Here is a 13,996-nt window from a genome sequence, read left to right on the forward strand (position 1 = left end):
AAAGTAGTTCGAAATGCGAGGGATAAGGTATATAAGGAGGTTTATGACAAGTTGGATACCAAAGAGGGCGAGAAAGATATTTATAGGCTTGCTAAGATGAGAGATAGAAAATCGAGGGATCTGGGTATGGTTAGATGTATCAAAGATGAAACACAAAGGGTTTTAGTCAAAGATGAGGAGAATAAAGAGAGATGAAAAGATTATTTTGATAAGCTATTTAATGAAAGTCATGCTCAGGATCTTGGCGACTTGTTCATTCATTTTCATGAGATGAATCGTGACTTCATGTGCAAGATTCAAAAGAAAGAAATTGCAAAGACTTTGAAGAAAATGAAATCAAGAAGGGCAGTTGGCCCAGATGGTATACCTATCGAGGCTTGGAAATGCTTGGCAGAGAAAGGTTTAGAATGGTTGACAAATCTTTTTAACAAGATTTGACGGACAAATAAGATGCCTAATGAGTGGAGGAAGAGTACTACTTTGGTGCCTCTATATAAGAATAATGGTGATATACAAGATTGCACAAACTATCGTGGTATAAAACTCATGAGTCATACTATGAAACTTTGGGAGTGGGTGATTGAGTCTAGGTTGAGGAAGGTTGTCATGATATCAGAGAATAAATTTGGTTTTATGCCTGGAAGATCAACTGTAGAAGCTATACATCTTCTTAGACAACTTATTGAGAGAAATAGAGAGAGGAACAAAGATTTGCATATGGTTTTTATTGATTTGGAGAAGGCATACGATAGAGTACCTAGGGACGTTCTCTGGTAGACAATGATGAAAAAATGTGTTTTTCTCAAATACATTAGTATAATAACCAATGTCCGCACTTGTGGAGGGGTGACAACCAATTTTTCTATAACGGTTGGGTTACATTAAGGATCTGCTTTAAGCCCTTTCCTATATGCTATAGTGATGGATGAGCTTACGAGATCAGTTCAAGAAAATGTGCCGTGGTGTATGTTGTTTGCTGATGATATTGTTTTGATTGACGAGTCTAGAGCTAGGGTTAATGCTAAGTTAGAATTATGGAGACAGACATTGGAAACAAGAGGTTTTAAATTGAGTAAGAGTAAGACAAAATATATGGAATGCCGGTTTAGTACGCAACGAAGTAGTGCTGGGAGTGTAGTGAAGCTTGGTGAGCAAGAAATACCGGTGGATGACTGTTTCAAATATTTGGGATCTATCATTCAAAAGTATGGAGAAATTGATGGAGATGTAAATCATAGGATAAAGGTTGGGTGGATGAAATGAAAAAGTGCAACTGGAGTGCTGTGCGATCGTAGAATGCCATTGCGGTTGAAGGAAAAGTTTTATAGGACGACTATTAGGTCCGCTTTACTATATGGTACGGAATGTTGGCAGGCTGCCAAGAGACATCATATTCAAAAAATGAGTGTAGCTGAGATGCGTATGCTTAGATGGATGTGTGGAAATACAATAAAAGATAAGATTCGGAACGAGGAGATACATAAGAAGGTAGGCGTTGCACCCATTGAAAATAAGATGAGAGAGAATCGTTTATGGTGGTTTGAACATATTCGGCGAAGGCCTAATGATGCTCCAGTTAGAAGGATGGAGAAATGGAAAAATATATTAGTCAAAAGAGGTCGGGGTAGGCCTAGGAAGACTTGGATGGAGATGATAGGAAAGGATATGAATGCTTTGAACCTCACCGAGGACATGGCATTGGATATAAATGATTGGAGGAGAAGGATTCATGTGGAAGACACAAAATGATTTTCTTTGTTGGTTCATATTGCCGACCCCAATTGTTTTGGGATGAAGGCGTAGTTGTTGTTGTTATACATATGAAAATACCATTGTGGGTGCAATTATTTTCTGAAGATGGCTGTACTTGGAGGTTATTTCAGCGGTAGACTTTGTATCTTCCAGCCAAAGAGTCTCTCTCTCTCTCTCTCACACACACACACATTAATATCTTAATAATGTTCTTGAACCAGTCTTCTGTAGGTTGTGATTGGATGCAATTATTTTCCTTCCAATGTTTCTTTTAGTATTTTTAATTTTGAATGCAAAATAAAACGAAACCTCAGTGAGAGAAGGATTACAGAAGGAAAGAGCGAAGACATGCATTCACCCTGAAAAACAAACCAAAGAGCTTCGTGAGTTTCTTATTACATCAATTCTACACCCACAAATCCATTGTTAATTTGCTAAGCTCCCAGCCAACCTAGGTCCTTGTTAGTAGGGTTGCAGACAGGCCTACTTGAACACGAGCTCAGCTGGGTTTGCGTGAACCAAGTTTGAGCTCATTTAACTTGAACATAGTATAAAATTAGTATCTTTTAAAGTTAAAATGTAATTTGGGCAGGAGGTGAGATTTGAACCCGCCACCTCTCATGTGAAAACCATTCTCTTAACTGAGGATTTTTTTTGTTACTTGTATGCCATGTGATTTGTATAACCATATTCTGTAGCTTTTCATATTAGAAACAAATATCCCAGCTTAAACATGCTTAGGGAGCCCATGAACACCACTTGCGCTCGGCTCGCTTAAGCAATGGTCCTACATGCATGCTCAGTGTCAGCTTGTTTATGTAAAAGAGTGAGCCTGGTCTGAACTTTAACAAGCCTATCTCAAGCTTTTGGAAAACAGCTCAGTTCATTGTCTTTACTTGTTAGGAGCTTCCATGGCTCAACTTCTCAGAGTCTTTGTCAAATTATGCACATAGATAGATTTAGAAGGTTTACCTTGTCAGTGTAGCATCCTTTGCTCTGCACTAGTCAAAGGTATTGCAGATGACCCAATTCACCATCTCCGCCTTTTGATCTACTTCTGCCTTATTTGTTTCATCAAAGTCCCTAAGAGTAGATCCTTTAGGAGAAGCACTAGTCATTCTGATCAGGACCTGCGCAAAAGAAGCCTCATGCCTTTACATTGAGCACAGAGATGGAAAACCGATTTGACATCCTTCCAAGCAAAGGTGTTCTTTACTTTCCTTTTTTTTATTTCTGTTTTTTTGACAAACAAGCACAGGTAAATTGGCTTGCAAATAACTAGTCTCATTTGAAGATTGGCAAGTATCAACTGTAATTCAAACGTAATCACTGGGTAAGCATGAACCTTAGACCGTGGGTTCAGTCCTCGTGATCAGATGTTTTTTTGCGGAGTGTCTTCTATTCAAGGATCCATAAAGGCTTGGTGGCAGGATTGTCCTCATTAATTATACGTGTTAGAGAAGAGAACTTCACATGTTTTTGTTAGTAGTGGTGGCCTTATCATCTCACAGCCCTTCTCTGTAACTCTTTCTTTTGTATGTTAATGTAAATCAAATGCAAAAGCATATTTTTAAAATTAATCTACCTTATTGTTATCTATATCAAATGAATAGGGAGCATTTTGTTCATCAGAATTTGAAAGCTTCTTTTGCTGTAAATGTCTAACTTTTGAAAAATGAAAATATTCCTGGGAAGCACCACCAACCCATCCCCATCCCACCATGTTTCACATGCTGAAAAATTTCTTAGCTGTCTTCATGCAGGTTCGAGGTGCACTGGAAACCCTTATAAGTGCCTTGACCCCAGTTGATCCAGCTGGCAGATTGAAGAATGAAGTTCAACCGGCTTTGATGAACTCTGATCTTCTTTCAAGGGAGTCTGACAATATCTCTCTTCTTTTGAGTTTGTTGGTGGGAATTCATTGATTGTACTGGTCTATGTTTCAGTAGCTTTTGGCTGATATGCCAATCTCTGAGCAAATAGTTACATAACTTGTTGATCTTTTTGGTGTATTGGCAGTCTGAAGATGACTTCTATGTTCGTTACTACACACTACAACTTTTAACAGCTCTGTTGACCAACTCTCCAAACAGGTACTTTAAATAAATTGTGTTACAAACTTCTGCTATAACCTTGATATAGAAGGAAAGCCTGTTTGATTATATAATTCCCTTTTAGGCTACAGGAAGCAATTTTAGCCACTCCTCGCGGGGTCACTAGGCTTATGGATATGCTGATGGATCGCGAGGTAATTATGGCTATACATTCTCTCATGTTGAAAGTGTGTTTTAAAATCTTTCTTACATCAAATTATCTGCTCTTTAATTTTATTGCCTTAAGAAATTAATCTCTTCCATCTGTATCCTTATTTCCTCTCTTCCAGGCATGTAATTAGGTGCTATTGCAGTGGGTGATGTTAATTAGTTCTCCTCATGCATCACATTACGATTTCTAAGATAAATATGAGGGATATTTTTAGTTAGTTTCTTTATTTGTGTCTTTATGCTTCTAATTTGTTCCAAAAGGAGTAGGTTGACGTTTCATTAGTTTAAATGATGGACAATCTTGTTGCATTGAGGACCAAATTTGCAAGTAAATTCCAGTAGATGGTCTCAGACATTTGCCTAGTTTCTTAGTTCATGCTGTTTCTGTAATTGCTTTTGCTGAACTTGTCCCGTCAACTTCTGAGCTGACTAGGAATGCCAAAAAGCTGATGCGCAGACACTTCTATAGAGGCTAATAGATATTGAACATAGATACTGATATTGCCAATATTTTGAAAATACCACGATAATATCGATGATTTAGAGTAAGCTGATATTATCAGCAATATATCACAAAATTTTGAAAATATCACTAAAATTTGAAAATATTGGAATAATATCACAATATTTTCATGATATTTCAGGGAAATTTATTGTTTTTATATATTAAGCACTTTTTTTTCTATTTTTTTGTTTCTTTTATATTTTAAAGCCTTTTAAAACTTGTGTCTTTATACTTTTCAAGAAAAATAATGTAATACTTTATTTTTTATTATTTATATATTTTCCATTTGTTAATCTTTCGAGATTTTGCCAAGATATACCACTTATTGAAAATCTCTGTGAAAATCCCTCGGCAAGAAATTACCTTGAATGATACAGGCTATGTAACACAGACTCTTCTAAAAGATCAACACACCCTGTTGCACTTGCGTCCGTGTGGTGTGACACTTGGACATGGCTTCCATAGTGTCAGGTATGGCTAATCGCACCAGGGTCCATTTTTGTTCAAAACTGGACTCAGTTAACCCTAACCAAGTTCAGTTTTAGTTATAGCATATACATAAATATATTGAACTGCGTACACATACACGATATATATATATATATATATATATATACACACACACACAACCCCACACCCAACCCAAGTTTTTTGAAACTGTCGTGTTGCACCCACACTTATGTGATATAGGGTTAAGGGCATGGAGAGGGAATCTGTTGGATTGTATTGTGCAAGCCAGGTCACAGTTGTTTGCTGACCTCCTTTGTGGACCGGTGGAACCGACCTCAACCAAACCCATCCAACCTTCTGTAGTAGCCCTTCACTAAGTCACCCAGACCTGAGTAAGTCAGCCTGTCTTCTGTTAAAATACATGTATATATATACCCGATAGGGATATTTCTGTCTTTTTACATAGTTGTTTTAGAAACAACTATTTTTATTAAATAGGATATTTTTTGTATTTTATTTTTTATCTTTTTTTTAAAATGCTTTTTATTGTAGCACTGGGGGTCCCACATATAATCGTTGGGACCCCCAACAGTGATAAATATGACCATTGAGGGCTCCCAACGACAATATGTGGGAGCCTCCAATGGCTCCCTTTTTGCTCTTTCTTTTTTGTATAAATAGGGGATTCCCCCCTCTTATATTCTTATGCTTTGGAGCTCCCATTCAATAAAGATCTTATATTTTTTTATGTGTAGCCTTTTGAAGGCCTCTTGTATTGTCCTTTAGTGGACTATTTTTATATTCCCTCTTGTGGGTTAGTGCTTGTCCATTATTGGACCTTGTGAATGCATTAAGCATTCTTGTTCTACATTTCTGCATAATTCATTACATGGTATCAGAGCCATACAGTTCTTGGAGCTAAAGTCGTGACGACTGTAACGCCCCAAAATCGTGGACCTGAAACCTTTTATGAAAAAGGTTGAAAGCTTTGAAATCGATTATTTATCAAAGTTTGAAACATGAGTTCAGCGGAAAATCATGTTTAAACTAGCAAGTCCCTAGACCTTGGGCGCATTACAACGCAAACACAAACTTCTCCTTACAAACCGATTTGCAACTCGAATATATATTTTATTGAAATGAAAAGAAGAACGTTTTGGTAACACAGTTTTAGCAATCCAGAGTTTTAATCAGAAAAGATATTTTCAAAGAAACTTTATACCACATCTATCAAAATGTCCTCAGGAGCGCAACGTCAGGAAAGGGGTCTCGCCTTGAACGCATCACGTCATCGTGTCATCGCAAGCTGTATAACCTGTTCACCACCTGCCCATGAAATGTGTCAGTCTCACAACAGACTAGTAGGGGTGCAAAAGACAAGAAAGAATAAAGACTGCAATAAGCAAGATAATTGCTATATCAAGCAGAAAAAAGCAAGACTAGCAGATCTGACAAAACGTGCCGTGGAGTAAGCAAATCTCTAGTAAAGCAAACAACTACATACAAGAGCAGTGATGACAATAGTACTAAACAAACAACTGTAGCAATCCAACAGATACTATAGGTGAAGAGTGGCTAACTCTATCCAACAGTCAAACAAAGCAACTGAATAAAACAAACATTCATAACGTTCCTCACAATATATACAATTATCATTAGATGACTCAATCTATCGGCAAGTGACTACGTTAATCGTAAGGCACAATCTATTGCATCACAAGTCATTCATAAGCTACACATGATAAATAATCATACGGTAGCAGTTATATCACAAAATGTAACAATTAACATAATGTTAGTATTATAAGTAATTGACTAGTATGAGAAGCTAGTTATTACTGAGTAAAGAACTGCGTAAGCAGTTTAACCAACTAGAGTAACGCCTTGACAGGCGTACATAGCCCAACGAGTAGCGTATCGAACTACCGAGCTAACAAGCAAGCAATCAATTCACGTCACAACACGCATATCTCATAATCATGTGTGCGAGTTATATCTTGTCTCATTATGAGCAGACCGTTGTGGGTACGCACAAGGCAAAAAACGTAGAAACAACCGAGATTGATTCGGGGGTCCATTATGATATGTATTTTATTATACCCCGAATGACTGACTGAGTCCGCTCCTAAGGGGACGGCCAGTGACCAAGAGAGTAAATCCCCAAAGGCAAACAAAGGCCCATGGATGCGCATCCGAACTTCTGCAGAAGTGGCCTGAAGTAATTTCCCTAACCTCCGATGACTGGGAAAGTCAGACTTTTGCCCGTAATAGCCATTAATGGCCTGTCCATCGGAGTTTTGTACCATCCATTCTCTCTCTTGATGAACCGTCTCGAACGAGCACGACGGGGGGTTTCTTAACCGCCGTCCCATTCTATATGCTCTGGTCTTTCGACCCAGTCGAGCATCTTGCTCGTGAAGGCGCATAGTTATCATTATGTGAATTACACGCGCCATTGCGCGTTCGAGGCAACCACACACCTCTCATCCTACTCATCGTAGTACGCAACATACCTGTTCAAAAGTACAACCATGATGAGAGGGGTCAACCCCATAGTAAGGGTAGAAACATCACTCTTGTGATCTCACACACATGCCATTGCATGTTCGAGGTAGACATAGACCTCTCATCCTACTCATCATAGTATGCAACGTACCTGTTCAAAAGTACAACTACGATGAGAGGGGCATGGATTTCTTAGAAGAAATCTATTAACAATACCCTCGTGAAGAAAGGAAAAGCGCTACTATCTTAGTTGACCAAAAGGCCTAGAGACTAGGTCTCGCATCAGTGGTGATGCTACAACTATCCAACAGGTTCCTTAGTAGAACCTTTGCCTAACTCGTGCACATGCTCCTAAACAGGGTTATCCGAGTCGTATTGGATACGCGAACTGAACTTGTAGAACACTTCTCCCAAATGCATTAATTTGGGAGATTCAGCCATTATCTCATAAAAAGCTTTCGAAATCTGCGTTGCAAAACTATACGTTTCGAAAATAGGTTGGTGCTTAAAAGTTCATTCTTTGGAGAACCAAAGTGCATAAGTGTGCATCGTGTCCTTTAAGACAAATAAGCGAAATAGTATACACTATACACTCGAAGCTGCACTCAGGGAGTGCAAGCTGACAAGGGGCAAACACGTGCACATACTAATACAATGGTAAATCGAGGGGCAAGACTCGATGTGCGAAGCTGCACTGCGAGGGTAGAACGCTAGAGCTACACACGAGGTATGAAATCATATCTCGATCACCGAAACACACAAGCAGGCAACTACGTAAGCAACTCACGAGGTATGGAATCCTATCCTGACTAAGTAAGTGCAAAAGATGATTCGTGAGACATGAAGTTGTACCTCAATTAAACGATAAGCGTAAGCAAGTAAAGGAGCATACGACAGAGATAAGAATACATGCACAAAGTGCAACATCAAAGTAAGGACGAGCAACACATACAAAAAGTAAGTGCAACAAAAGTACGACAACAACAGGAAAGTAAGGTACCAAGAGCAAAAGCAAGTAGTAAGGCCATGGCGCATAAAGCGCGGGGCAACAGAGGTAAATGCAGAAAGTAAAGTGCGGGAACGTAAAGGAGGACCAGGACTGCATCCTGGAGTAAAAAGACATACAAGTAAATTCCATGATGCATAAAGCGCGAGGCAACAACAAAGCAAAGTACAGAAAGGTAAAAAGGACAAGGATCGCGAAACTACATTCTTGAATGTAAAGACATGAATTAAAAGCCAGGCACATATAGCGCGGCGGCAACAGAAAGGAAAGTGCGAGAAAGTAAAGAGGACAAGGATCGCGAAACCACGTCCTTGAATGTAAAGACATATCTATATATTTTATACGTATACATATATTGTCATCTTTTAATTATCTTTTCTTATTTTAACATTTATCCGTTCATTGTCCTTTTACGTAAGAATCCTCTGCCTTAAGGGGTTGTGGGTTCTCGTACGCTTGCGGCGTAGGTAAACGCAAACTCGAGCCACGAAGGCGAGCTGGATCTACCGTTCAACCTGCGATGCTTAGAACATTAGTATATGCCGTAATATAAACGAGAAGCAGGTCCAGTAAGACTTGCAGTGGTACCGGACCCCAAACACGAAAGTAGACAGGGAGCTCAGCTCTCTGCATAGAAGCAACAGAGGCAGCAAGGCCTCTCGCAGGTTGCAGTGCCAGAGGCAGGGGCCTCAGCCCTGCTCGGCAAAAAGCAACAGAGGCAGGGAGTAGGGGCTCCCTGCCTGCCAGAACAGAGAAAGGCAGGAGAGGGAGCAGAGGCTCCCTGCCTCAATAAGACAGGGGGAAAAACCCCGTCGAAACATGATCTAGGGCAGGGGCGCAACCCCCCCTACTGGGGAGGAGACAAGCAGGGGCAGAGAGCCCCTGTCGACAGAAAGATCAAGGCAAGGGGGCGAAGCCCCTTGTCGGAGAACAAACGAGATGCAGAGAGCGACTTTGCTCCCTGCTCGAAAGCAGGAAAGTAGGGGGGCTTCGCCCCCTGCTGGGAAACCAAAGGAGGCAAGGGGAGCTTCACCCCCTGCTGGCAAAACGCAGGAAGTAGGGGGCAGAACCCCTTGACGAGATGCAACAGGAGAGCAAGGGGCTCCGCCCCCTGCCGAAAAACAAAAGCAAAGGCAGGGGGGCCTCGCCCCCTGCCGGGCAACGAAAGAAGGCAGGGGGGCGAAACCCCCTGTCGAAAAGCAAAACAAAGGTAGGGGGACCTCGCCCCTACCGAGAAACACAGAGCTTCGCCCCCCTGACAGAAGACCACAATAGGCAGGGGGCAGAACCCCCTGCCGAAGAACAACAAAAGCGACAGGGGGATGGAGCCTCCTGTCGACCAACCCCTCACAAAGGAAAAGAAGAAGAGGGTTTTACCTTAGGAGACCACGACAACGGGGGAGAGGGTGCCTGACGGCGGCGATCGTCGGGAAACACAGCCAAGAGGGACCAGATGGTGGCTGACGTCGGGTTGTTGACACCAGCTCGAAGAGTGAGATGGCCAGCGACGGTGGCCGGCAGTCAGAGGGGGCTCTGGCGCAGCCGACGACTAGACAGAAGGAGTTCTCGGGTTCGCCGACGTCAGGAGGTCGGAGAAGAGAGGAGATGGCGACGATCGCCGACAGTCGGAGGTCATCGAAACTAGAGGGCCACTGTCGGCTTCGATCGTCGGCGTCCCGCGACACAGGGAACGAAAGGGGGAAAGAGAAATGGTGAGATCGGGGACTTCGGCGTCGGGAACAGGGGTTGCCGAAACTCTGAGGCCGTCGGCGACGACAAGAGAAGGGGGAGAAGGTGGTGGCGACGGTCGTCGGCAGTCGAAGGTCGCCAACGGCTGTCGTCGATGTCTGCAACAGCCATGACGAAGGCAACGAGGGTTGAAAACTTCGACGTCGGGGGCTCCGGCGTAACCGACAACCAGACAGGAGGTCGGCAGCACGATCGCTGGCTGCTCTGGTCGCTGGTGACAGGAAGGTCGTCGAGGGGTATGCCTGACTCAGAGAAGAGGTGGCCGGATAGAGTTGGTCGCCGGCGTCTCCAATTGCCGACGACAACGAGAGAGAGACGGAGCAGAGGAGAGAGAAGGGGCAACCGTTTTTGCCCCTCGCCCGAGACGCCTGTGACTTTTTAAAGTCACAGGCTTCTCGATCGTTCGAGAAGCCGGGTCCGGGTTCGGGCTCGAGTCCAGCTCGGATCCGGGTCCGACACAACGGACCAACCTTGACACGTGTCTGATGCGTGCAGGGCCCGTGTCTGACACGTGTCCGACAATTTTTTTTTTAATGGGCTTTACAACTACACTCTTCCACTTTCCACCTATATCTCATCCGCGATGGAATCAAAGATCGACCTATCCTTCAAGTTCAATGGAAATAACTATATTATGTGGGCATCTATAATGGAGAATAACTTCAAAGAAAAACAACTTTGGGGTTATGTAATGGGTTCTATTTCGAAACCTCAATTAAAGCTCACCAAAATGGAAGAAAATCAAGAGAAGGCTCTTGAGGGAGATGCCCGTCTCAAGGCCATTGAAGAACACCAAAGGAAGGTGGAGGATTATGAGAGAAACCATGTAAAGATTCTTGCATGGTTCATGAATAAAGTAGAGCTTAAGGTATGTGCAAATATTGCTAAATTTCGTAGAGCCAATGAAGCTTTGTTTTTTATGAAGGGTATGTATACCAAAAAAGATCTTGCAAGGGCATACTTCTTGCAAGAGAAAGTAAAAACTACTAAGCAAGGGGATTTGAGCATACAAGACTATTATAGTGCTCTAAATCCTCTATGGGATGAGTTGGCTCTTTTGAAGCCTAAATGGGTGACTATGGAAGATCCGAAATTACTCAAGAAAAAACTCGGCTTGCATGAGTAAAAGTATAGATGAAGTTTTTGTCGTGTCTAAACCCCAATAATAATGTTAAAAATACAAACTACCGCACTTTGGAAAACAAGAAAACTATAATAGAGGTAGAAAGATGATTGTTTGTCATCATTGCTATGAGCCAGGTCATTATTAAGCTCGCTTGCCCAAGATTAAGTGAAATTTTCAAGCCTAAGGTTGCTTTTGTCGAAGAATCAACTACAAAAGAAGATGAAGGCAATAGCGAAGATCTTTAAGAAACTCTTGGACAAATATCCATGGCTCTACAATAAATACTCAAAGCTACCTCCTCAACATCGAGTGCCACTATTGCCTCTACATCGTCACCCGATACATATTCTTGGATCTTAGTTTCTGGGACATCTTTTCATATGACTCATGAAAATGCTTTAATCGATGTATGCACCAACTCAAAAATATCTTGTGTTTTTACGACCAATGAAACTTTTCTAAAAGTTAAAGGTATAGGAACACTAGATTCTAAAATTTCTTAAATTTTTTTTGTTCCAAAAGTAAGAGTAGTTCCAAAATTAAACCTAAACCTTTTTACGGTTTCCCAAATTGCCGACTATGGATGTGAAGTATCTTTCTCATCTAATGGTTGCTTTGTGCAATATCTTTAGTTTGGGAAGCGGATTGTACGAGGCCATAGGAAGGGAGATCTCTACTGTATGGATCACTTGACTCTTCCTCCAAACTTTTTTTGTACTTATGTCCAAGAAAAAAATATTGAAACTTGGCATAAAAGACTTGGACATCCAAGTTACTCAAAAATGTATTTTTTCCTTTTGAAAACAAATTTTGTAAAGAAAAAGATATAAATTGCAAGGATTGCATTTTTGAAAAAATGAAGTCTATTCCATTTCCAACTATAACTTTCATTATCACACGACCTTTTGAATTGGTGCACTCGGATGTGTGGGGTCCATCTCTCATGATATCTAAAGGTGGGTTATTCATATTACGTAACATTCATTGATGACTTTACTAGATATGTATGGATTTATTTGCTTAATCTAAAATCAAAAGTTTTTCTTTAGTTAAAGAATTTTACATGAAAATTCAAAATCAATTTCAAAGTACCATATCTATTCTTAGATCTGATTTGGGTGAATAATACTTTTCTAGAGAATTTCAAGACTATTTAAAGCAAACTGGAATTTGTCACCAAACGTCTTGTCCTAAAACTTCACAACAAAATGGGCTAGCAGAAAGAAAACATAGGCATATTGTAGAAATCGCTAGAACATTGCTTATTTCTAAAAATATTCATAAGAATTTTTGGACCGAAGCTGTTTTAACTTCTACTTATTTAATAAATCGTATGCATCTTCAAATTTAAAAAATATCTCCCCTTATGAAAAACTTTTTAAAATTACACCCGATTTCAATCGCTTTCGTATTTTTGGGTGCAAATGGTTTGTTCTTTTGCATAAAAGAGATAAGTTATCTCCAAAGGCAATTGAATGTATTTTCCTTGGATATGGTGAAAATAAAAAATGATATAGATGTTTTGATTATAAAAATAATAGACTCTGTCTCCAAAGATGTAACCTTCTTAGAATATGAAGATGAATTTGAAAATCTTGACAAGAAAGATGAAATTGACTATATGTTTTTATATGATCTTTCCCCAATGAAAGATACGTATGATGATTCTTTGAATCATTTTGAAGTAATGAATGATACATATCATGAAGTATCTAATATTGAAACATCACCAAGTAGTGATGACATTGTCGATAAAAATCTCCAAGTTTATACCCGCCGAAAACAAGATAGACCTAGTAGTGCTTTAAATTTTTTTTCTCAAAATAATACATCTATCGAAGAAACCTCTCTTAGGCGATCTACTAGAGAATCCATTCCACCAAATAGATTTGTGTCATCTGAATCACTTACACCTAATTATCGGGTTTGTCTAATAACTTTACACTCATATCATGAGCCAACACACTATAATCAAGTAAAAAATGTACCAGATTGGATTGAAGCCATGAAAATTGAAATAGATGCTCTTAAGAAAGCTAACACTTGGGAAATATTCAAACTTTTTCTAAACAAAAACCCTATTGGATGCCAGTAGTTTTTTAAAGTTAAGACCAAAAGTGATGGTTCTTTAAAGTGATATAAGGCCCGATTAGTAGCTAAAGGATATTCACAAGAATACGGTGTTGATTATGAGGAAATCTTTGCACCCGTCGCTAGAATGACTAGTGTTAGAACCTTAATAGCTGTAGCATCAACTAAAAAATGGTCAATATATTAATTAGATGTAAATTTTTTTTTCTTAATGGAAAACTAAATAAAGAAGTATATATGGATCCTCCGTCGGGTTTTAACATTGGACAAGGTCAAACTCTTAAACTTTTAAAAGCATTATATGGTCTTAAGCAAACTCCCAAGGCTTGGTATGATAGATTTACTGACGTCATGATTAAACTGGGTTTTCGTTCATGCTATACTGACACTGCTCTCTTTGTGAAAAGTGTAGGAACTAGTATTGTTGTCCTTTTACTTTATGTCGATGATATAATTATTATAGGAAATGATCAAGTTGGTATTTGTAATGTTAAAAATATATTAAAAAATACCTTTGATATGTCTAATTTAGGATTCCTAAGATACTT

The 13,996-nt window shown here is 40.0% G+C and overlaps 1 protein-coding gene across 1 annotated transcript in view; it reads left to right on the forward strand.

Moving 5' to 3' along the window:
- LOC149821328 (golgin candidate 6-like) overlaps positions 1-13,996 on the forward strand; it is a 53,895-nt gene that overhangs the window by 6,027 nt on the left and 33,872 nt on the right. Inside the window, exons 5-7 of the mRNA XM_089983770.1 lie at positions 3,516-3,662; positions 3,772-3,845; positions 3,931-4,000. Coding sequence (XP_089839896.1) covers positions 3,516-3,662; positions 3,772-3,845; positions 3,931-4,000 — 291 coding nt within the window. The remainder of the gene's footprint in view (positions 1-3,515; positions 3,663-3,771; positions 3,846-3,930; positions 4,001-13,996) is intronic.

The sequence above is a fragment of the Nuphar pumila genome, chromosome 12 (assembly GCF_984573655.1).
Source record: "Nuphar pumila chromosome 12, dmNupPumi1.hap1.1, whole genome shotgun sequence".
Classification (NCBI taxonomy): domain Eukaryota; kingdom Viridiplantae; phylum Streptophyta; class Magnoliopsida; order Nymphaeales; family Nymphaeaceae; genus Nuphar; species Nuphar pumila.